Source organism: Podarcis erhardii, assembly GCF_964252035.2.
Source record: "Podarcis erhardii genome assembly, chromosome: 2".
NCBI classification, from domain to species: Eukaryota; Metazoa; Chordata; class Lepidosauria; order Squamata; family Lacertidae; genus Podarcis; species Podarcis erhardii.
Window position 1 is genome coordinate 124,991,265 of NC_138498.1, and position 24,814 is coordinate 125,016,078.

A 24,814-nucleotide genomic window follows, 5' to 3' on the forward strand; every position below is an offset into this window, starting at 1 on the left:
ATGTCCGTTTATTCTTTGGCGTAAGGTTTGGCCTGTTTGTCCAATATAGAGAGCTGTTTGTCCAATATAGAGAGCTGAAGGACACTGTTGGCATTTGATAGCATAATGGCATAATTTGATGGTTTGAACAAAGACATTGGATTCTTATCTCATTATACATGACAAAGCCATTTTTCACCTTCTCACCCCTTGCTTTTTCCTGTTAGACCTATTGCAGTCGTTAAGAGTCGTCAACAGGCTCATCACAGCTATCTGCCAATCACCCATTCCCACCACCCTTCTGAGTAATACCCCTCCCCACCTTCTCACTATATAGAAAGGTCCGGTGACTTCTATTTCAGTGTATCTGAAGAAGTGTGCATGCACACGAAAGCTCATACCTAGAACTAACTCAGTTGGTCTTTAAGGTGCTACTGGAAAGAAAAAATGAAAGTCAGTTAGTCCTTAAACAAGATCCAAATCCAAAATTCTGTTTAGCAGCCTCAGCTTTTTTTGCCAGGACCCCTCTAGGTCAGGTGGGGAAAGGCCTGTAAGGCAGGGAGCAGGTCTTCCAGGACTCAGAGCCATGAGACAGTTGAGGAATAGAAAGGGCAGAGTGACTAAAGTTAGAAGGGAGCAATGTTGAAAGGTAAAATGCTTTTAATACAGATAAAAGGAAAAATGGACAATCTCTCTCACTCTCTCCATTTATTTTTTTGCCGTCAGGTACTCCTTCGTGTTCAGTTCAGGCTTCAGTATAATAATGTAGCACTTGGGTATGAAGATGCAGCCCAGAAGTCCAGCACTGGACGCCAAGATAGAGAAGACCTGCACGGCTACCATGTATTTCCCCTTGGTGCTCAGGTAGGTGGGCACAAAGGACACCCAAACACTGCAGAAGACCAGCATGCTGAAGGTGATCAGCTTGGCTTCATTGAAGGCCCCAGGCAGATTCCTAGCTAGGAAAGCCACCGTGAAGCAGATAGCCGCCAAGAAGCCCATGTAGCCGAGGGCAGCGTAAAACATGGCAACAGACCCTTCGTTGCATTGCAGGATGATCTCTCCAGGTAAGGAGCTCATGTCAGAGTCTGGGAATGGAGGAGAAAGTCCCAGCCAGGTGATGCAGATGACAACTTGGACAGTGGAGCAGGAAATGACAATGGAGTTGGCCAGACTCTTCCCCAGCCATCTCCTCAGCCTGTTCCCTGGCTTGGTGGCCAAGAAGGCCAACACCACAGTGGTGGTTTTTGCCAACACAGAAGAGACAGCAGATGAGAAGATGATGCTGAAGACCATTTGTCGGAGAAGACAGGTGACTTTCCTTGGCCGGCCGATGAAAAGGAAAGAGGACAAAAAGCAGAGCAGGAGGGAGAAGAGGAGGATGTAGGAGAGGTCTCTGTTATTGGCTTTGACTAGGGGAGTTTCATTGTATTTCATGAATATTCCCAAAACAAAGCCTGTGGTTGAGGAGAAGAGTAGGGCAAAGGAAGCCAGGAGGATCCCCAAATAATCTTCATAGGACAAGAAGGTGATTGCTTTGGGGACACATTGATCTCGCTCCTTGTTTGGGTGCTGATCTTCTGGACATTTGGTGCATTCATTGGCATCTGCACAGAGTAAAAGAGACATCATTATCCTAACATTAGTCATACACCTAGAGCAGTCTTATAATTGTGGGGAATGGTTGGCATATGGGAGAGATCAAGAAATTATTATTAATAATAATAATAATAATAATAATAATAATAATAATAATAATAAATTTATTATTTATACCCCACCCATCCGGCTGGGTTCCAACAAAACACTAAAATACAATAACCTATTAAACATTAAAAGCTTCCGTAAACAGGGCTGCCTTCAGATGTCTTCTAAAAGTTTGGTAGTTATTTTTCTCTTTGACATCTGGTGGGAGGGCGTTCCACAGGGTGGGTGCCACTACCGAGAAGGCCCCCTGCCTGGTTCCCTGTAACTTGGCTTCTTGCAGCGAGGGAACCTCCAGAAGGTGCTCGGTGCTGGATCTCAGTGTACGGGCAGAACGATGGAGTTGGAGACGGTCCTTCAGGTATACTGTGTTCTCTAGTAGAGAACCTTCGATGCATAGCTTCTTTCCACTGGCGTTGTGTCATACCTTCCTGAGTGGAGACTGTCCCTTCTGAGCAGGGAGCACAGTCATAGCAGCATGGAGGTTTCCCTTCCTGAATCTTCTTGGCAAATCCAGGGCAACAGCTCTTGGTGCATCTTGCATGAGGCGTGGTCTGGAAATAAACAGAAGAAAGAACATTGAGGAAATGGATTGTTCAGTATTGGAAGGATCCCTGGAATAACACTAACACTAACACTAACACTAACACTAACACTAACACTAACACTAACACTAACACTAACACTAACACTAACACTAACACTAACACTAACACTAAAATAATATCTATACCCTACCCATCTGGCTGGGTTACCCCAGCCACACTGGGCAGCTTCCCACAAAGATAAAAATATAATAAAGCATGAATCATTAAATGCATCTTTACTTCCAATTGCCCAAAGTGAGCCCAGGACCAATTAGGAGTGATTTCTTTTTTGCTTTCTGTAGAGCAGCATGGCTGTGAAATCTCTGTAGTGTTTCTGCTTCTTCCCTTTAACATTGATATACTGCACTTTTCTACACTGAACCAGCCATTCCTACAAAATGGGGCACTAAAACAACTCCTGACACTGTTGCCATCACACCTGCTATGTGTTGGTACGGTTGTGAAATAAGGCTGGACTGACTGATTTCTGCTTTGCTTCAAAGGCTAAATGGTGTTGTTAAGGTTGGCATGAAAGGTGCAGAACTTGACACCTAGTTTTCTTGTGAGGCATATCTGCACTTTCCATTTTCATTTTAGGAAGCTTTCCCAGCTGGGTGAATAAATATTTATTACAGCTGTTCATTTTGTAATTCATTTTGTAAGCCTCTTATTTATTGTCAGATTATATACATGCTTATACAACAGTGAGATCCATTAAGCTCAATGGGATTTAGCTCCAGGGAAGTGTCCATGACTGCAATAAAAGCCTCATATGTAATGTTCAACAAGTTGTTAGAATGTAGCAGATATCATAGATACGTATTAAAAAGGCATGTAACATTTCTCCTACCTTCTTACACAGTGTGGGCCATACTATTGTTTCTGGGCTAATGGTGAACTTTAGATTTGAGGACTTCTGTCTCTCTATGCTTCCAATTTTCACACCAGCATGAGAATTATTAGGGAACAGCACCCAATTCACAATATCAAAGTCAATGACCAGTGCCCCATTCTCATCCAAGTACTGTGCATCAGCCGAAGTATTAGAAGACACTTGGACTTCTTTCAAGAATGAATGAAGCTAGAACAACAGAGAAAACCACGTTGGATGGCATATATTGATTATAAAGACATTTGGAGGTGGAAATCATTGGTTGGATATTCCTTCACTTGTCATATGGGGACATGGCTGCTGTGCACACATGAGAAGAAAATGAGCTGTCCCAGTTTTTCCAAGACACCTGTAGAGTATGTTCCTATTATGATTATTCCAGAGTTGGAAAATAAATGACAATCTTCAAAAGCGAGAGGCCATTTCTGTAACCTACCCCCCACTCTTTAACCCATATCTAATTCTACCCTTCCTTCCCCACCCATCACACTTTATGTCAGCACAACTTAATAGGTTTGATAGAAAACACAAGGTGAGAGACACAGGTCAACTCAGATGGGTTGGCATGGAGTCATCCTATGAAGTAGATAAGCAATATGACTAGCTTAGAAGCAATTACATTAAATGTGAGGGGGTTGGGAAACCCTATCAAAAGAAAACGCATCACCTCGTATGTGAACACCATGAAACCACACATTCCTTTCCTACAGGAAATACACAATCCACCGAAAGGAAGCAAACTCCTGGGTGATCCCTGCTTCAGTCAACAATGGATTGCACCTGGTTCAGGAAAGGTCCTCAGAGTAGCCATAATACTCAGTAGAGACCTGAACTTCAAAGCCACGACAGTGCTAAAAGACAAAAAGACAATTGGCTCCTTATATGCCCCAAACTAAAAACAACTTGAGTTCATCCAGAAAACTCTAAACAAGCTCCTCTCCTTCTCCAAAGGGGAAGCAATCCTGGGAGTGTGACCTCAACCTAAATATGAGAAGCATCTTCCTGAAAGACACCCACCCTACAAAACCATGGACAACCTTCCTCTGAAGGCAGCCCCTTCAGGGACTCTTACAAATTAGGGACTCTTACAAATTGCTAAAAAAACACAGGGGTCTCTATGACATATGGTGTCTATGACATATGGGGCAAAGAACACCTGGGATACACCAGCTACACATTCCATTCCAGGCACCACAGCACAGTCCAGACTTGATAGCATTCTGCTCACACAAGCATCGATCCCCTTGGATGAATCAACAAACAAGTAGAAGTTAGGAGAAGAAATACAAACCACCCCATCATGGTCCTTCAGTCCCATCCCAACCACAAATAAGGTAATTAGACGGAGTCTCACAAAAACTCTCCAAAACTACTTGAAAGAAAATGACATGGACAATATAACAACCCCTCTCCTTTGGGATGCAATGAAAGCAGTCGCAAGAGGAGCCTCCATAAAAGAGAAAGCATCCCTTGAAAAACAAACCTCCTCAAAAATGAGCAAAATAGAACAAGACATCACGGCCCTCTCATCACGCTACAAACAGAAAGGAGCTAGAAAACTCCTTAAACATATAGAACAAAAAAGGAGGGTACTAGATTCACTAGAAATCAACAAGAAAATAATCAACATGTTATACACAAAACAATGCTTCTATGAGTATGGAGGGAAATACTCCAAATTATTAGCAAGCAGGTATAGGAAAAAAATCACTCAAAACAAGAATACACTGCATCACCAAAAAAAGAGGGCAACATAAGGTCTGCTCTGGTCAGACCTCACCTGGAGTACTGTGTCCAGTTCTGGGCACCACAGTTCAAGAAGGACACTGACAAACTGGAACGTGTCCAGAGGAGGGCAACCAAAATGGTCAAAGGCCTGGAAACGATGCCTTATGAAGAACGGCTAAGGGAGCTGGGCATGTTTAGCCTGGAGAAGAGGAGGTTAAGGGGTGATATGATAGCCATGTTCAAATATATAAAAGGATGTCACATAGAGGAGGGAGAAAGGTTGTTTTCTGCTGCTCCAGAGAAGCGGACACGGAGCAATGGATCCAAACTGCAGGAAAGAAGATTCCACCTAAACATTAGGAAGAACTTCCTGACAGTAAGAGCTGTTCGACAGTGGAATTTGCTGACTTCCGGAGGCGGCGCGAACGGCAATGGCTGCCCTTTCCTAGTCGGGAGAGGGAAGCTCCGCTGAAAACGGGTCATCCGCTGCAGCGAAGCGGAGACCCATTTTGGAAAACCACAGGCAGCAGAAGCCTGTGGTCTCGGGACCCGGCGGGCGCCAGGAGCAGCCCCCGAAACGTTGAAGGGACCCCGTAAGGGGCTCCGGATCGCGGAGGGGGTAGCGGCGCTGTGGGTCGTCTCGCAATCAACGGAGCGAAGCCGCATTGCTGCTGCTGGTGAGCGCTGACCTTTCTTCCTGCAACTTTTGATTCGGAAAGCAACAACCCGTGAGTAATAAGGACTTTACAAAATTTTAAGATCTAAAATTATTGAATTTGGCTGAAAGCGGAGTGACGAAAAACAGGAAGTCCGTCTTCCGCTGCTGCTGAACTTCAAAGTAAAGAGCTGGAGGAGTGGAGGCAAAGAGCGAACTTTTAATCTAACTGATCTGAGCACCCACTGAAATTACTTTTAAGCAGATTAAGGATTCTAAGTAATTGATTTTATGACTTCTATTGGGACTGTGATACCTTTCTTCTATTTGGATTACAATTTAAGCAAGAAACCCAGGTGCTGGAATTGCCTGAGCAACTGAGCTGTCAGCTTGCAGGTTTGGATACTTTGAACTTAAACTTTGTAACAATCTGAGGGAATTTGGACTTGCTACTTTAAGCACCCTTTGGAATTCCAGTAAGCACTGCCTGAAACATTGTGGCTTTTTAAATACTAATTCTGCTAAAACCTGCTTTATTGAAGGTTCCTGGACATTGAATTAGACTTTATTAATTTTATTGGAATTGATATCTTCCCTAAAGACATTTTAAGCTCCCCCTAGAGGGTTTGGGACTTACAGCAGTGACATTGTTTTACTTTCCGTTTCCCGGCCTCCTGTTTGACTGTTACCATCTGGGCTGCTGTTTTTCTCATGGGAACAACTCAGCTTGACCTTGACTTTTAGATAACTTTGGAATTAGTGGCGCAAAAAGAAAGGCTCCAAGAGCCAGACAAACAACTCTAACAACAACTTTAACCGCAGCCTCACAGGCACGCAGATCATCTGTGCCTACTTTGCCTTCTGAGGAAGAAGCTGCTTCTCTGCCACGGGCAGGGGAGGGAGAAACTGAGGAATTACAATTGGAAGATATGGCCTCAGGAGCAACTGGCTCTATTTTAGAGAAAATTCTTGAAAAATTGGAATCTTTGGATAAAAAAGTTGATCAGCAAACAGCTAAAATTGACCAGAACACAGAATGTTTAAATAGACTAACTGGACAAGTTGCACAGAATGCACAAGCAATTGGAGAATTGAAGGAGGCTGCAGGTGAAAATCAGAAATTGGCTGAGGATACCAGCCAAAGATTGGGAGAGTTAGAAAAAGAGGTAAGACCACTCAGTAAACAAGTAGGTGAACATCAGACCTATCTTTCCATGATAGAACTGCGGAACAGGGAGACCAACTTAAGGATAAGGTCGGTATCAGAAGTGGAAGAAGGCAACCTAGCTGAGTTTTTGACTAAAGAATTTTCCAAGTTTTGGAATCTAGAGGAAAAAGACTTTAAAATCGTATCAGCTTTCAGGCTGATAAAGAAGGAGAAGCCCAGAGACTGTTTGATAACATTGAGATCAAAGGAGGAAAGGGACAAGATTTTGGGCCTGCATTACGGAAGGTCACTGGACATTTTGGACAAAAGATTTGAAATTTACAAGGACATTCCTAAACAACTGTTGGACCTTAGATCTGACTATTTGGAACTAGTAAGACTGTTGAGGAGCAACTCAATCATCTTTAGGTGGGATTTTCCCCAAGGATTATCTTTCACTTTTAGAGGGAAGAAGATTAAAATTAGAACACCGGAAGATAGAGATAAGTTTCTGACTGCACATGGAGAGGACCTTCACAAAGGACTTGAACTACCCTCGGGGCCTGAACCACCAGGGGTACCTGCACCCTCGGACCCTGAAGACCCGGAGAACAAAGTACCACCCCAAGGAAAATAACCAGATTTATTCAGGATGTCTCTGCAACTTTTGAGCTGGAATATAAATGGCTGTAACATTCCGGAAAAAAGGAGGAAAATTTTTCACATATTAAAAAAGGAACAATTGGACATTATTTGTTTACAAGAAACACATGTGACTAGGCTCCATAGAAAAATATTAATAAATAAAAGGCTTGGCCAGGAATTCATATCTTCGGACAGAGTAAAGAAGAGAGGTGTGGTCATATATGCGAAAGAGCCTTTCACCTAAATTTCTATTTAAAGATGAACATGGAAGAATTTTGGCAATCGAAGTACAACATCAAGGAGAAAAGATTTTGATATTAGGAATTTATGCACCAAATGAAGGGAAATCGGAATTTTACAAGAAGTTGCATGAGATTATGCTGGACTATCTGGACTACAACAACATCATCATGATGGGAGACATGAATGGGGTTGTTTCAACTAACATGGATAAGTCACAAAGTCAAAATGTTACAAAAGACGGCAGACTACCAAAGACCTTTTTTGAATTGACAGACAATATGGATTGGATTGATATTTGGAGAACGAAGAACCCCTTGGGAAAAGAAGGAACATTTTTCTCTGAAGCCCAGCTGACTTGGACAAGAATCGACCAAATATGGATAACTAGAGGTCTGGCACCCAAGGTCAGAAAGGTGGAAATCTGCCCAAAGACCTGCTCCGACCATAATGCACTGAAAATGGACATGACACTATTACCAACCGGTTCCTTTAGATGGAAGATGAATGACAATTTGTTTCGAGATCAGGAGATCATTAAGAAAGCCCAAAAAGCTTTGAAGGATTACTTTGAGATAAACATGAACACTACGGTGGAAAAAAGAACCATTTGGGATGCAAGCAAAGCCGTGATGAGGGGGCTCTTGATACAACAGAATGCTGTAAAGAAAAGGACACAAAACGAGAGGAAAGATAAGATTTTGGAGAAAATTAAAGAATTAGAGAAGAAGTTAAGATTAAACCCGAAGTCACAGCCGATTCTGAAAGAAATCAAACTTTATCAAGCACAATATTCTAAACTGATAAATCAGGAAATAGAGTGGAAGATTAAACTAATGAAACAAAAAACCTTTGAATCGGCAAACAAATGTGGGAAACTGCTAGCGTGGCAGTTGAAGAAGAGACAAAAATTAAATACAGTTACAAATTTGGAAATTGAAGGAAGGAACATTCAGAACCCCGCGGAGATTAGAAAATGTTTTCAGAAATATTTCAAAAAATTATACACTCAAGGGCCGCAGGATGAGGTTGTTGATTAAACAATTTTTGGGAAAAAATGGACTTAAAAAACTATCACAAGAAAATAGATCACTCCTGAACAGTAAAATAACACGACAAGAGATTGAACAAGCCATTCAGAACATGCAACTGGGCAAATCTCCAGGGCCAGACGGGTTGACCTCCAAGTATTATAAGACATTAAAAGACTACTTGATACAACCACTGATGGAGGTCAGCAATGAAATTATAGAGGGGAAGAGGGCGCCGGAATCGTGGAAGGAAGCTTTTATCACATTGATACCCAAATCGGAATCCGAAAAGACACAACTTAAGAACTACCGTCCCATCTCCCTTTTAAATGTGGATTACAAAATATTTGCAGACATTTTGGCAAGTAGATTTAAAAAAGTTTTAAATGAAGTAATTCACAAGGACCAGGCAGGCTTTCTCCCAGGTAGACACATGTTTGCTAATACAAGAAACATTATTGACATCTTGGAACTCTTGCAAACAGATATAAACACAAAAGCAGTGCTAATCTTTATAGATGCGGAGAAGGCCTTTGATAATATCTCTTGGAAATTTATGAAGGGAAATTTAAAAGAAATGGGAGTGGGACGGGGTTTTGAAAATGGGATTGAGGCAATATATTCAGAACAAAAGGCTAAATTGATAGTTAACAATGAGGATACTCATCGCAAAGAACTGGAAAACTCAAGATCTACCCACGCTGGAAGAATGGCAGATGCAGCTGATGGACTATATGCAGCTGGCGGAAATGACTGGCAGAATTCGAGACCTGGGAGAGGAAAGGATTGAAGAAGATTGGAGGAAATTTAAGATTTATTTACAAAATTATTGTAATTTGATGGAATGTTAAGAAGGATGCTTGATTATAAACAATTGGCCATCACTAAATTAGATGAGTATTATTCGACTATATTGTAATGATTGGTTATAAGATTACAAATAAGATGGTAATTTGCTTGAAAAATTTTATGAACAATGTAAGTGCGAGTAGGAGACGCGAGGAAGTCCGAAGATGTTATGGAATTTTGTAAAGACACAAACAATGCTGTTTTTTATCTTTGTATCTTTTTTATTAAAAAAACCTAATAAAAATTTTGGAAAAATAAATAAATAAATTGATAGTTAACAATGTGGTCACAGAAGAGTTCAAAATTGAAAAAGGAACACGACAAGGCTGCCCGATTTCCCCTTTGTTATTTATCTCGGTTCTGGAAGTGCTCTTAAATATGATTAGAGGGGACCGGTTGGTGGAAGGGATTCAGGTCGGAGCGAAACAATATAAACTTAAAGCTTTTGCAGATGACCTAGTGTTGACACTGCAGGAGCCAGAATCTAGTACAAAAAGAGTACTACAATTGATTCAAGATTTTGGTCGGGTGGCGGGATTTAAACTAAATAAACAGAAAACTAAGGTGTTGGGAAAAAATTTGACAGATACAGAGTCAGAACGGTTTCAGAGAGAAACAGAATTAACTGTGGTCAAAAAAGTAAAGTACCTAGGGGTGAATATAACAGCAAAAAATCTGAGTCTATTTAAGGATAACTATGAAAAATGTTGGTCTGAAATTAAGAGGGACTTGGACAGCTGGTCAAAATTGAAGCTTTCTTTGTTAGGCCGAATTGCTGCTATTAAGATGAATGTATTGCCAAAGATGTTGTTTTTGTTTCAAACATTGCAGATTGTGGACAAGACGGAGTGCTTCCGGAAGTGGCAGAGAGATATCTCTAAATTTGTCTGGCAGGGCAAAAAGCCCAGAATTAAGTTTAAGATATTAACTGACACGAAAGAAAGAGGGGGCTTTGCCCTGCCAGACTTAAAGTTGTACTATGAAGCCGCAGCTTTCTGCTGGCTAAAAGACTGGCTACTTCTCGAAGACACTGATGTACTGGACCTGGAAGGTTTTAACAATGCTTTTGGTTGGCATGCATACTTATGGTATGATAAGGTTAAGATCAATAAGGCCTTCAAGAACCATATTGTCAGGAAAGCAGTATTTAATGTCTGGACAAAATACAAAGACTTATTGGAAAACAAAACTCCGAGGTGGCTTTCACCCTTGGAGGCTAAGGCCCGAAAAAGACCCAATATGGAGGCCAAATGGCCAAAATATTGGGAAATATTAGAAAAAGATGGAGACAATTGGAAATTGCAGAGTCTGGAGAAAATGAAGGATAAAGTGCGAGACTGATTACATTATGCTCAGATTAAAGAAGTTTTTAAAAATGATAAAAAGTTAGGGTTCCAGGTGGAGAAATCGAAGTTGGAAACAGAATTGTTAGAACCAAAGACTAAGGTATTATCAAGAATGTATAACTTGCTGTTAAAATGGAATACACAAGACGAAATGGTTAAATCGGCTATGATAAAGTGGGCACAGGACATTGGACATAACATTATGTTTGAGGACTGGGAAAGGTTGTGGACCACTGGGCTGAACTTCACTGCATGTAATGCTCTGAAGGAAAATGTAATGAAAATGATATATAGATGGTACATGACCCCAGTTAAACTTGCTAAAATATACCATTTGTCTGATAATAAATGTTGGAAATGTAAAGAAGGTGAAGGAACATTCTTTCACCTCTGGTGGACCTGCCCTAAAGTGAAGGCCTTCTGGGAAATGATATATAATGAGTTGAAAAAGGTATTTAAGTATACCTTCACTAAGAAACCAGAGGCCTTTCTTCTGGGTATGGTCGGCCAGAAGGTGTTAAAGAAGGACCGAACATTTTTTATGTATGCAACAACGGCAGCAAGAGTACTCATCGCTAAGAACTGGAAAACTCAAGATCTACCCACACTGGAAGAGTGGCAGATGCAGCTGATGGACTACATGCAACTGGCTGAGATGACTGGCAGAATCCGAGACCTGGGAGAAGAGAGGGTTGAAGAAGACTGGAAGAAATTTAAGATTTATCTACAAAAATATTGTAATTTGGTTGAATGTTAAGAAGGATGCTAGATCATAAATAATTGTCCACCACTGAATTAGATCTGAATTTGACGATAAGTGAGATTAAGGAAAATATAAACTTTCTGGAGAACTGTTAGATTTTATTTAAATGAGCGGATATAAGGTTGTAAACAAGATGATAATTTGCTTGAAATTTTTTTTCAATGATGTAAGTGGGAGCGGGAGACGTGAGGGAGTCCAAAGAAGTGAGGAAACTATGTTATGATATAAGTAATGTTGTTTATTATTTATGTATTGTATTCAAAAACTTTAATAAATATTTATTTTTTTTAAAAAAAAAGACAGTGGAATTTGCTGCCAAGGTGTGTGGTGGAGTCTCCTTCTTTGGAGGTCTTTAAGCAGAGGCTTGACAACCATATATGTCAGGAGTGCTCTGATGGTGTTTCCTGCTTGGCAGGGGGTTGGACTCTATGATTCTGTTCTATGATTCTATAACATTCTCCCCCAAAGAAATAACCTAAGAATCTGTGGAATTTTACTCCAACCTATACACCTCCCACAACCCACCCAAGGAGGATATCAGAAGATTCCTAGCAGGACTGAGCATGACAACCTTAACTGATGAGGAACAGGAATTCATTGACAGTCCTATCACCCCGGAGGAAATGGATACGATCCTCAAAAAACTGAAACCACCCAAAGCCCCAGGCCCAGACAGCGTTACAGCAGAATTCTATGAGAAATTAAAAGAACCCTGATGCCCTACATAACCCACCTATTCAACAACATCATAAAAGGGGGCGCCATTCCTAAAACCTTGACCTCCTCCAAGATAGTCTCTATCTCCAAACCACTCAAATACAGCCTCAGCGTAGAATCACACTGCCCAGTCTCATTAATAAACCAAGACTACCAGATATCCACATCAATCTTGGCTAACTGCCTTAAAAAATTCCTACACAAGTTAATAGTCCCAGACCACATTGGCTTTGTCCCTGGTTGCAATATAACAGACCCCATCAGGAAACTACTGAATCTGATTGGACACAGTAAGGCAACTAAACTCCCCCTGATAATTAAGTTCCTAGACATCTTCAAAGCTTTCGATCGCTTAGAATAGAAATACCTACCTGCCGTACTAACTAATATGTAATTTGGTCCCATCTTCTTACAAATCCTCAAACAAATATAGTCCTGAGCCTCAGCAAAATGCAAGACTAACAGTATGGAATCTAATACCATAGCAATCCAAAGAAACACAAAACCAGGATACCCACTATCTCCCTTCCTATTCATTCTGGCTCTGGAACTTCTAGCAATTCGAATCCAAGCAGCCACAGACATCAAGCGAGTGGAAATAAAAGGCAGAACCTATAAATTAGGGCTCTTTGCATACGACCTGATGGTCACAGCACCAGATGCCATAAACACAGCAACCATCTTAACTAGAGAACTCAACACATTTGCAATGGTGTTGGGCCTACAAGTAAATTTTGCAAAATCCAAAGCTGTTTTTCAACACCCACCCACCCCACACTCAGAAAGAATTCATTAACACCACCAAGATAAAACTTTGCTGCACCAGGTTCAGATACCATGGCGTACAAATAACCAGAAACCCCAATAAACTATACCCCCACAATTACAACCCTTTGTGGTGACAAATCAACAAAGACTTGAGGAGATGGAACAACACCAACTTCGTTCTCTCAGACAAAATAGCCATGATCAAAATGATCACCATCCCAAAATTAACCTACCTATTCCAAATCCTCCCAATCTGGATTCCCCCAGCCCAACTTCGCAAATGGCAGAAAAAACTACACTCATTTCTTTTCTTTCACAAAAGACCAAGAATAATCCCCATATACCTGCACCTCCCCTCCTCAGAAGGAGAATGGGAAATCCCCAACATAGAATCATATTACATTGCCAACCAAGTACGCCACATAATTCTGTATATCCTAGAAGACGAGGTGAAACAATGGATACACCTGGAGACATAATCGAAAATATCTCCACCACAGCATACCCATTCCTCCCAAACAAACTACAGTGGAACCTCTACATATGGACGTAATCAGTTCTGGAGGTCCGTCTGTAAGACGATCCGGGTCGCTGGTAGAAGCGCCACTGTGCGCAGGCACATGTGCAGACGGCAGCAGCCGCTTCTGCGCATGCACAAATTGCGGCAAACCAGGTATTTACTTCCGGGTTTGCCGCTGTCGCAACTTGGATCGGGCCCAAGTAGAGGCGGTCGTAAGTAGAGGTTCTACTGTAAGGAAAATCCCCACAACACTAAAGAGGTTCACACAGACCATGCTTAAAGAATGGAAAGAAGAAGCAGGTAAACTGTCCCCAACGCCATCAGCACTAATTCCCCTGGCTCACCACCCACTATTTCACCACGCAGCACAAAACCTCCAGATAAAAACCTGGCAAGCCAAAGGCTTATATATACCACCTAGCAGACTTCTACAAAAATAGCAAACCCATAGCAAGACAAGAAATACAAGGCAAACTAGGGGATACCCAGGTGCCCTGGCTAACACACCCAAAACATGCAAAACACTACCAAACCTTAGGTTATGTTAGGATAACTGAGCATAATTCCCGAATCAGAAATGGAGTTGTCGATGCACCTTTGGAACAACATTTTATACAAGCATTGCATTCCGACAAGGCTCTAACATTTTTTGTCATTTGGGCATATCAGGGACCTATGGAACAAGCCAAAAAAATTCTTTTGCAGAAGGAAACTAGATTTATTTTTCTGCTTAATACTTTACATCCAGTGGCGTAGCGTGGGGGGTGCAGGGGGGGCCGGCCGCACCGGGCGCAACATCTGGGGTTAGGGCAAATCCACGGGTTAGGGGGCGCAAATCCATGGGTTAGGGGGCGCAAATTACTTGCCTTGCCCCGGGTGCTGACAACCCACGCTACGCCACTGTTTACATCCATCAGGCTTGAATACTGAACTAGATTACAGCTGTTACCTATGAGTCATTATGTGTTAATTCTTAAAAGTACATCATTAATTTCTTTAAACATGAAAATATGGTCTCTTTCATTAACATTTACAGAAATTGTAGCCACCTGTGTTAGAATCTATACTGCCTCTCTGTATAAAAAGGAACTTTGGCCAATGATTGGATCAACTGAATTTATTTTTTTCCATGTTTCTGTCATACAAAGCCACTTCTCAGCTAGGGAGGAGGTGGGGTTGCGGGCCAGAAGCATCATAGCCAGACACTGGAGAGACCTGTCAGGAGTAAGCTTGGACCAATGGTATCAAATAGTATGGGAAATAGCTTTCCTAGAAAAACTAACCAATAAACTGAAACTGACACGGGGACAAATAGAAGAGGACACCTTCACCCCGGTATGGTTCCCCTTTATCAGATACACTGCCCAAGAAAAGAAGAACAAGTATCACACACCCCACTCGAGCACAAAACCAAATCTCACGAGAGCCAACCAACCACACCCTAAGCCATGCCCGACTTCTCTCACCACCAAGGTAATACAACAAGCAACTAGTAAGAGAACCCACACAGGTGACACTGACACAAAACCCCACGCATACACTAGGCAGAAGAATAGAAGCATAACCACCTGACCTCACCCCACCCACCATTCCTCCCCCCCCTCTTTTCTTCCTAACCTAACCCTGTATGTAACACTAATGTCTCACACCAAATGATCACGTCGGGGTCACCAGATGTTGGGTTGGAATAAACGACAGACGAGGGGTGGTGTCATCTGGGAGGCATCCTCCTGAGCATGTCTCGGGGAGTCCCTTTTATTGAATATTATAGCATTGCCACACATGTGCTTGTTGCTGATTGGTTAACACATGTACAAAGCAAAGGATACATGCCACATATGTGCTTGGTGCTGATTGGTTAATACAAGTACAAAGCAAAGGATACATATAGGTATTAATCACCAATAGAGTAAAGGCTGGGAAAGGGAACACGGAACTAGACAGGCATGAAAACCTCCCAATTAAATTATAACTGGTGATTAATAGAACAAGACCTAAAACAATTACTTATGATGGATAATGTGAAACTTAAAAGGACATATCAATCAGGTTCCATAAATGTGATCAACTATGCATTAAGAACAGGTCAGAATACCATGTTTGTATGAACTAAGTGTGAACTTGAACATTCTGGGGTGATAAGAAAATGTCTCAACCTAGAACGGTTTGTGCAGAAGCAGAAACTTTCCTACAGAAACAAAACTTTCCTACAGATCTGTACAAGCACAACTTGAAAAAAAGATAATGCATGTATTTTTGTAAACTAAAATATATTACATATATATATATATATATATATATATATATATATATATATATGAGAAGAGGCCATACCTGCCATGGCTGTAGACTTTGAAGTTCCATCTTGTCTCCTCCACCCACCATCAACCTCCGCTTTGATCTGAATGAATAGGCTGCATTCAAGGCCTGAGCCACAACTTGGACACTGTAGTAAGTGATATAACTGTCTTGGGAGTGGATTCCTTCAATCTCCTCCTGGGGCAGCAGCATCTGATTCTCCTTCTCCCTGCATCTTCGCCAACTCCTCACAGATAAGGCATGCTTTAAATATGAACATACAAATGCTTTCCGCCAAGAAGCAGAAGCTATTGGGTCATAGTAGTCCTTTTTTGCCCCCTTTTTGGTCTTCATTACAAAGGACAAAGAACCATGGGCATGCCGGAAGGCTTCTGTCTCATAAAACAAAATGTTGTCCTGAAGACCAGTGGTGATCCAGACTTTCCCCCCAGTTTGTGTCCTTTCAAAGAAATATTGTACCTCTATGATAACATAAAATCCATACTGAGAATCTGTATAGTAAACAAATACATTGACTTGTCTCCACAGGGCAGATGGCTCATGAGGAAACCACAAGGAAGTTTTCTGTTTTACTCTTTCAGTGAAGGCAGCACAAATTTCCCTTTTGCTCATCAGAGGTGTCAAGGTGCTCAAGAACTTTTCTCCATTGTCATTGTCTGAAGCAAAGAGGCCCACCCATGTCCATCTGAAGTGCAGGAGGAGTTCAACTACCCCCTGGCACTGAGCTTCTTCACTTGGGACCATCCAGTTGACAAAAGGGGATTGTTTTTTATCATGAAGAACAAAGCCAGAACTGAGCTGGTGAGAGAAGGGAAAGAGACTGATGCTTTGCTTTTCAGGACAAATATTGGATTACAAATTTAATTATCAACCACAACCTTATTTGAAATAATTTTTATTTTATTTTTGCAATGTATATACCACTTAACTGCTTAGCAATGTATAAACCACTTAAAACCTTAGCAATTACAGCGGACATCATCATCATCATATTTAAACCCCATCATCCCCGGCTAGAGCCGGGCTCAGGGTGGCTACCACCAGTAAAATTACAGTAAAAACATAATGGGGGTGTGTGAACCAATTTAAAATACAGGTTAAAATGCAATTTAAAATGCAGCCTCATTTTAAAAGTGGCCCATAGATCAAAACCATAAGGAGAGGGAAACATAAGGGTCAGACTGAGTCCAGACCAAAGGCCAGGCGGAACAGCTCTCTCTCAGCATCTTCATTAAGCAAAGAAGTTGTTCTATATGATTCAGCTGGTTTAGGTCCATTTGTTAGGAGTAGATATAATTATAGCTTCTGAACTCTAGGTGGTTTGGGGTATGTGTGGAAGATTTGTAGACTGTTGTATTAACTTGTTATTTTATCAGTGGGAAGTTTATAAAGGGGCAAAATCAGCATAAGTCATTGGGTGGATTTCAGTTTTAGTCATCTTTGCTACTGGGCATGAATCAATGAGAGAAAATCTCTATGAAAATATAAATTGTGGACATGAAAATAGAAAGCGAGATCTTTATCAGTAGGATGTTAGAATCTCCAAATATCTATTAAGCTGTTTACTTCCATTATGCTTTAAAGGTCTTGCTTTGTTGTTTAGTCATTTAGTCGTGACCGACTCTTTGTGACCCCATGGACCAGAGCACGCCAGGCACTTCTGTCTTCCACTGCCTCCCGCAGTTTGGTCAGGCTCATGCTGGTAGCTTCGAGAACACTGTCCAACCATCTCGTCCTCTGTCATCCCCTTCTCCTTGTGCCCTCCATCTTTCCCAACATCAGGGTCTTTTCCAGGGAGTCTTCTCTTCTCATGAGATGGCCAAAGTCTTGGAGCCTCAGCTTCAGGATCTGTCCTTCCAGTGAGCACTCAGGGCTGATTTCCTTCAGAATGGAGAGGTTTGATCTTCTTGCAGTCCATGGGACTCTCAAGAGTTTTCTCCAGCACCATAATTCAAAAGCATCAATTCTTCGGCTATCAGCCTTCTTTAGGGGCCAGCTCTCACTTCCATACATCACTACTGGGAAAACCATAGCTTTAACTATACGGAACTTTGTTGGCAAGGTGATGTCTCTGCTTTTTAAGATGCTGTCTAGGTTTGTCATTGCTTTTCTCCCAAAAAGCAGGTGTCTTTTAATTTTGTGACTGCTCCCACCATCTGCAGTAAAAGTAAAATCTCTCACTGCTTCCATTTCTTCCCCTTCTATTTGCCAGGAAGTGATGGGACCAGTGGCCAGGATCTTAGTTTTTTGATGTTGAGCTTCAAACCATATTTTGTGCTCTCCTCTTTCACCCTCATTAAAAGGTTATTTAATTCCTCCTCACTTTCTGCCATCAAAGTTGTGTCATCTGCATATCTGAGGTTGTTGATATTTCTTCTGGCAATCTTAATTCCGGTTTGGGATTTATCCAGCCCAGCCTTTCGCATGATGAATTCTGCATATAAGTTAAATAAGGAGGGAAACCAGTTCTAACTGTAGCTTCTTGTCCCACATAGAGATCTCTCAGGAGACAGATGAGGTGATCAGGCACTCCCATTTCTTGAATAACTTGCCATAGTTTGCTGTGGTCAACACAGTCAAAGGCTTTTGTGTAGTCAATGAAGCAGAAGTAGATGTTTTCCTGGAACTCTCTAGCTTTCTCCATAATCCAGTGCATGTTTGCAATTTGGTCCCTGGTTCCTGTGCCCCTTCGAAATCCAGCTTGCACTTCTGGGAGTTCTCGGTCCATATACTGCTTAAGCCTGCCTTTTAGAATTTTAAGCATAACCTTGCTAGCGTGTGAAATGAGTGCAATTGTACGGTAGTTGGAGCATTCTTTGGCACTGCCCTTCTTTGGGATTGGGATGTAGACTGATCTTCTCCAATCCTCTGGCCGCTGCTGAGTTTTCCAAATTTGCTGACATATTGAGTGTAGCACCTTAACAGCGTCATCTTTTAAAATTTTAAATAGTTCAGCTGGAATATCATCACTTCCACTGGCCTTGTTATTTGCAGTGCTTTCTAAGGCGCATTTGACTTCACTCTCCAGGATATCTGGCTCAAGGTCAGCAACCACACTATCTGGGGTGTACGAGCCATCCATATCTTTCTGGTATAATTCCTCTGTGTATTCCTGCCACCTCTTCTTGATGTCTTCTGCTTCTGTTAGGTCCTTTCCACTTTTGTCCTTTATTATGGAAATCTTAGATTAGATTAGATTAGATTAGATTAGATTAGAGTGGAAGAAGATTGGAAAAAAATTAAAGTATATCTTCAAAAATATTGTAAAATTAAGGAATGTTAGAAAGATGTTGGAAAAAGAAAGTTAGGTGGTTTTGGTAGAAATGATATAAAGGATTAAGTAAAAATGAGTTGATGAAATTGACAAAAGAGAGGACGTTAAAATATAACATATTAAATTAAATTACTTAAATGAAAATTAGGTTGGAAGGATTTGCTGAAACAACGATTTGAACTAGAATACAAAACTGGGAGGTGTGAGGAGGTCAAGGAAAGAAGTAAAGGAAGAAAGTTATATAAAGGTTTAATCTGTTCTTTTTCTTTTTTTAAGAGAATGTATTTTTATTTTTTATTTTTTCTCTGTTGTTGTTGTATTCTTTTTTTGTATTTGGTATTGTTCTTTTTTTCTTTTTGTAACTTTTAAACTTCGAATAAATATTATTTTTTTAAAAAGGAAATCTTTGTACGAAATGTTCCTTTCATATCTCCAATTTTCTTGAACAGATCTCTGATTTTTCCCATTCTATTGTTTTCCTCTATTGCTTTGCATTGCTCGTTTAAGAAGGACCTCTTATCTGTCCTTGCTATTCTTTGGAAATCTGCATTCAATTTCCTGTATCTTTCACTATCTCCTTCACATTTTGCTTGCCTTCTATCCCCCACTATTTGTAAGACCTCATTGGGTAGCCACTTTGCTTTCTTGCATTTCCTTGGCTAGGTCTTTGCTAGATTGCCTTTTTTGAGATATGTCAATCATAGATGAAATCATGAAATCATACCATTGAAGTCACCTCCAAGTATTATTTCACCTTTAGCATGGCTTTTTATTACACTATTTGTAGATTTGACAGGGGAAAAGATTGGTTAATGCACATTGAAGAGTACAGTGGTACCTCAGGTTACATACGCTTCAGGTTACATATGCTTCAGGTTAAAGACTCCGCTAACCCAGAAATAGTGCTTTAGGTTAAGAACTTTGCTTCAGGATGAGAACAGAAATAGTACTACAGAAGTGCGGCGGCAACAGAAGGCCCCATTACCTAAAGTGGTGCTTCAGGTTAAGAACAGTTTCAGGTTAAGTACGGACCTCCGGAACGAATTAAGTACTTAACCCAAGGTACCACTGTATTTATATTAAAGCAGTCGTACATTTAACATTATGTCCTTTACTTCCTATCATTTTGCTCAGTTTATTTATTAAAATGATTATAGTATCCTCAGCATAATTTGTTGTTTCATGAGATGGCAAATGTGGGGTGTGCCTGACTTGAAGCCCATTCTTACTTGTGGGATTTTGTAGATGCCCAACATGCCTGCAATGTGCATGGAGATGTCGGATTCACCCCGTTCAAGAACAGCCAGTAACTTTTTCTGCCTTCCACAGGTATAGTTTGGAATATTGATTTTCCCACCAGCAAGCAGATCTGTCAGGGCATCAGAAGTGATTCTTCCATCAAAATGGGTCTCATAGATGCTGTAGCCCAGGGTGATGTTGGGTAGGAGCCTGGGGTTATGATTGACATCCTGAACAGCCAGCAAGCAGCTAAGAATTTGCCATGCCCTCTTATTCACAGAACTGCAAAAAGAATTATGTCACATAGTGACATTCAGTTCAGTGAAATTGAAAGTATATACTTCTCCTATACTTCTGTAATACTAAACTCTTAAAATACATTTTGACCTGGCCAATATGTCCAACTACCTCCCAGTCTCAAATCTTCCATTATTGGGCAAGATGATTGAGTGGGTGGTTGCTGAACAACTCTAGTCATGACTGGAGAATGCGGACCATTTTGATCCCTTCCAATAGGGATTCAGGCCTCGTCATGGGATGGAAACTGCCTTAGTTGCGCTGATCAATGATCTCCAGTGGGCTGGGGACAAAGGTGAAAGCTGTTTTCTAGTTCTGCAGGATCTCTCTGCAGCCTTTAATACCACCGACCATGACATCCTTTGTGACTGTCTAGAGGAGCTGGGAGCTAGGGGCACTGTTATACAGTGGTTTGCCTCCTTCCTCCTGGGCCGTGTCCAGAAAGTGGTGTTGGGGGAGGTGAGTGTTCATGCCCTGGGCTCAAACTTGTGGGGTGCCTCAGGGTTCCATCCTCTCCCACATGCTTTTTAACATCTATATGAAGCCGCTGGGATAAATCACCGGGGGCTTGGGCTGGGTGTTCATCAGTATGCAAATTATACCCAGCTCTACCTCTCATTTAAATCAGAACCAGTGAAAGTGGTGAATGTCTTGTGTGAGTGTCTGGAGGCAGTTGGAGGATGGATGATGGCTAACAGATTGAGGTTGAAATAAATAAATAAATAAATTTTGTCCTGTAGCACCTTGGAGACCAACTAAGTTTGTTCTGGGTATAAGCTTTCGTGTGCATGAACACAAAAGCTTATACCCAGAACAAACTTAGTTGGTCTCTAAGGCCCTACTGGACAAAAATTATTTATTTTGACTGTGTCAGACCAACACGGCTACCTACCTGAATCTAGATTGAGGTTGGATCCTGACAAGACAGAAGTACTGTTTTGGGGTGGATAGGGGGAGGGCAGGTGTGGTAGATTCCCTGGTCCTAAATGGGGCAACTGTGCCCCTGAAGGACCAGGTGCACCGCCTGGGAGTCATTTTGGACTCACAGCTGTCCATGGAGGCGCAGGTCAATTCTGTGTCCAGTGCAGCTGTCTACCAGCTCCCTCTGGTACACAGGCTGAAACCCTACCTGCCCTCAGACTGCTTCACCAGAGTGGTGCATGCTTTGATTACCTCCCGCTTGGACTACCGCAATGTGCTCTACATGGAGCTTCCTTTGACGGTGGCTCAGAAACTGCAACTAATCCAAAAAGTGACAAAAGAGGCTTCTCAAATATTGATAGATGGGAGTCATTAAACCTTATCCTTTGGGGAAGGGTGAACTCTCTCAAAACGAACATTATCCCAGATTTATTTATATTCTGAGAAGACTTCCAGTTTTTATATCCCGATCATATTTCCAAAAGATAAAGTTCCTGTTTAGGAAATGTCTTTGGAGGTCAAATGTACTGAGAATATCATTGCAGAAAATGCCATCACAAATTAAGGAAGGTGGCTTTGGAATTCCAAACCTGGAATTATACCAGCATGCTTATTTATTGTCAAGTATCAGACACTGGGGGACGTGGGTGGCGCTGTGGGTAAAAGCCTCAGCGCCTAGGGCTTGCCGATCGAAAGGTCGGCGGTTCGAATCCCCGCGGCAGGGTGCGCTCCCGCTGCTCAGTCCCAGCGCCTGCCAACCTAGCAGTTCGAAAGCACCCCCGGGTGCAAGTAGATAAATAGGGACCGCTTTATAGCGGGAAGGTAAACGGCGTTTCCGTGTGCTGCGCTGGTGCTGGCTTGCCAGAGCAGCTTCGTCACGCTGGCCACATGACCCGGAAGTGTCTCCGGACAGCGCTGGCCCCCGGCCTCTTGAGTGAGATGGGCGCACCAACCCCAGAGTCTGTCAAGACTGGCCCGCACAGGCAGGGGTACCTTTACCTTTACCTTTTATCAGACACTGGAGACCTACTGGGGGTCTTAATCTCCCGAGCTGAGCAACTTTAGAGAATACATACATACAGTAAAGCCTTTGGTTAGGTGGACAGTATTAGGATCCATTTCCACATGCTAAACTTACCCTGTGGGGAAATCCTACTTTATATTTTATCCTTTTATAAATAAATTATTCTAATTTTTTTAAAATAAAATCTCTCACACTCAGCGGCCTTGTGGAAGTCCGGCTCCGCTTTGTCCAGTGGTCAGTAGCTGCCACTGTATCTAAGGTCTTTTCCAAGCATTATACATCTCACAAACATTGCTTCCCATAAAATGGCTGGCATGTTTGGAATCAAAGCATGAGAAGAACACCTGACTAAGCATAGTAGAGGGTTACAGTTTTAAGTTGCATAGATTGCTTTGTGCCTGGGGAAGATAATTGTGCATTGAAAATTGTTCTCCCCATTTATCATTCCACCCAGCTATAAAGGACAAGTCTGCCTTTCAACATTCACTTTTCTGAGTGAGAGAAACAATCTCCCATTCATCTCCATCTTCTAATTCATAAACTTTTAGAAAAATTTATTGGGTTGAGAGTGGGAGAACTCCAAAGTTTTCATGCCCAAAAATGCTCCAAGGTTCCATGAGACACAATGAGAGAATGAATTTCATTTTGCTAACTACAGAAAACCTGCAACAGCCACACCCCATACACCTCCAGGACCCCATAGACTTCCAGCAGAGACCCACCCTGGCTTCAGTCACTTTCATCTCAGAGGGGCTGACCCAGGTGCATCAAGAGAACTGGAGTGTAGCAGAAACACATCAACACATTACTCACGTTTCAACATAGTTCAAGGGGGTGCTGGAGAAGATGAAGTGCAAACGATCTCCATTGAATCTTGAAGATACAATTCCACCAATGAGATGGTTTCCTGGCCTGTAATAATTCAAAGCATAATTGATATCCCTGATCAGATTCAGTGAGCATTTCGCCTTCTGCTGCATCCCGCAGGTTACAAGAGGGAGGAACAAGAGCAGGGTTATCATTCTGAATCCACCTGCTACACTTCCCTTCTGTTTCTCTCAATTTCATAACCAGCTTATCAGAAGATGCCTAAACTATTGCAAAGACGTGTCCAGCTCTAGTTTCAGAGACAAAGAGGACATGATATAACAGAGTGCTAGAGCACTTGTTTGCACCCAAAAGTGCCAGGTTCTACCTCTCCTAACTGTTCCTAACTGTTCCAGGTAGGGCTGAGGATGTCCTCTACTTGGAGAGCTGCCACCACTCAGTAGATAGTACTAAGCTAGAAGGCAGCTTCCTATGTTCTGATTAAGCTTCACAAGGACTTATCCCCTACACCCTTTCACCTGACGTATATCTTGACTGCAAGGACTCTGTGGCACACAAGATATTTTATATATCTAACTTCTCAGGCACGGTGGAGTAAATAACCTCCTGCTGCTTTTGATTGTGATGTTTGTGTTATTGTTCCCAAAGGCAGCATTCAAAGGGTGTTCATGGGGGATAAGAATAGATCACTGTAGTTCTGATAATTGTAAGGGGAAGAAAGGTCTCCTCTAGGAGCAGGTGCAGAGCAGGAGAAAAACATGTTGACTCAAGAGACTGACATGGTTCAAGGAGGGAGAGAGTTGAGTTTGGCTGAACATGATTGACATGAAAGTCCAGCATCTTCTTCTCAAAATGGACAGCCAGTTGCCCCTGTGGGAAGGCCACAAGGAAGGGGTCAGTGCAGCAGCCCTTTCCCTACATGTGATGCCCAACAACTGGCACTCAGAGTCTTCCTGCCTCAGACAGGGGAGGGGGGTCATATTCATAAGGGCTAGTAGCTGTTTATAGCCTTATCCACCTCCATGATGTGGCCTAAATCTCTATTTTTATTTTATGCAAAATTCACCTACCACTTTATTGTAGATAGAGGTTTACAAAAAAAAAAACAACAACAACCAAGAAAAGTAATAAATTTCTTGGAAAAAGACAAAGATGAAAACAGATATATTTAGAAATCCAAAATATTGTTAAGTAAAAAGTTAAGCTAAAGAAAGATTAAATAACATGTCAACTTCTACATGTCTGCACAGTCTTTGCTCAATGAAAATTGTTTTCCCAGGCACCCAAAAGAATGCAGCGAAGGTGTCAAAAGGCGGAATGTGGCAAAGTGTAGGTGCTGCC

General features: G+C 41.8%; 1 protein-coding gene across 1 annotated transcript; it reads right to left on the bottom strand.

Annotated features, from left to right (window-relative positions):
* Positions 1–687: 687 nt before the first annotated feature.
* On the bottom strand, positions 688–23,625 carry LOC309335245 (vomeronasal type-2 receptor 26-like; the record flags this gene model as incomplete). The annotated part of the gene is made up of 6 exons (XM_081850119.1): positions 688–1,586; positions 2,111–2,237; positions 3,121–3,351; positions 15,906–16,688; positions 20,394–20,685; positions 23,459–23,625. The coding sequence occupies 6 exons, from the start codon at positions 23,623–23,625 to the stop codon at positions 688–690; spliced, it is 2,499 nt and encodes an 832-aa protein (XP_081706245.1).
* Between the last annotated feature and the right edge of the window lie 1,189 nt (positions 23,626–24,814).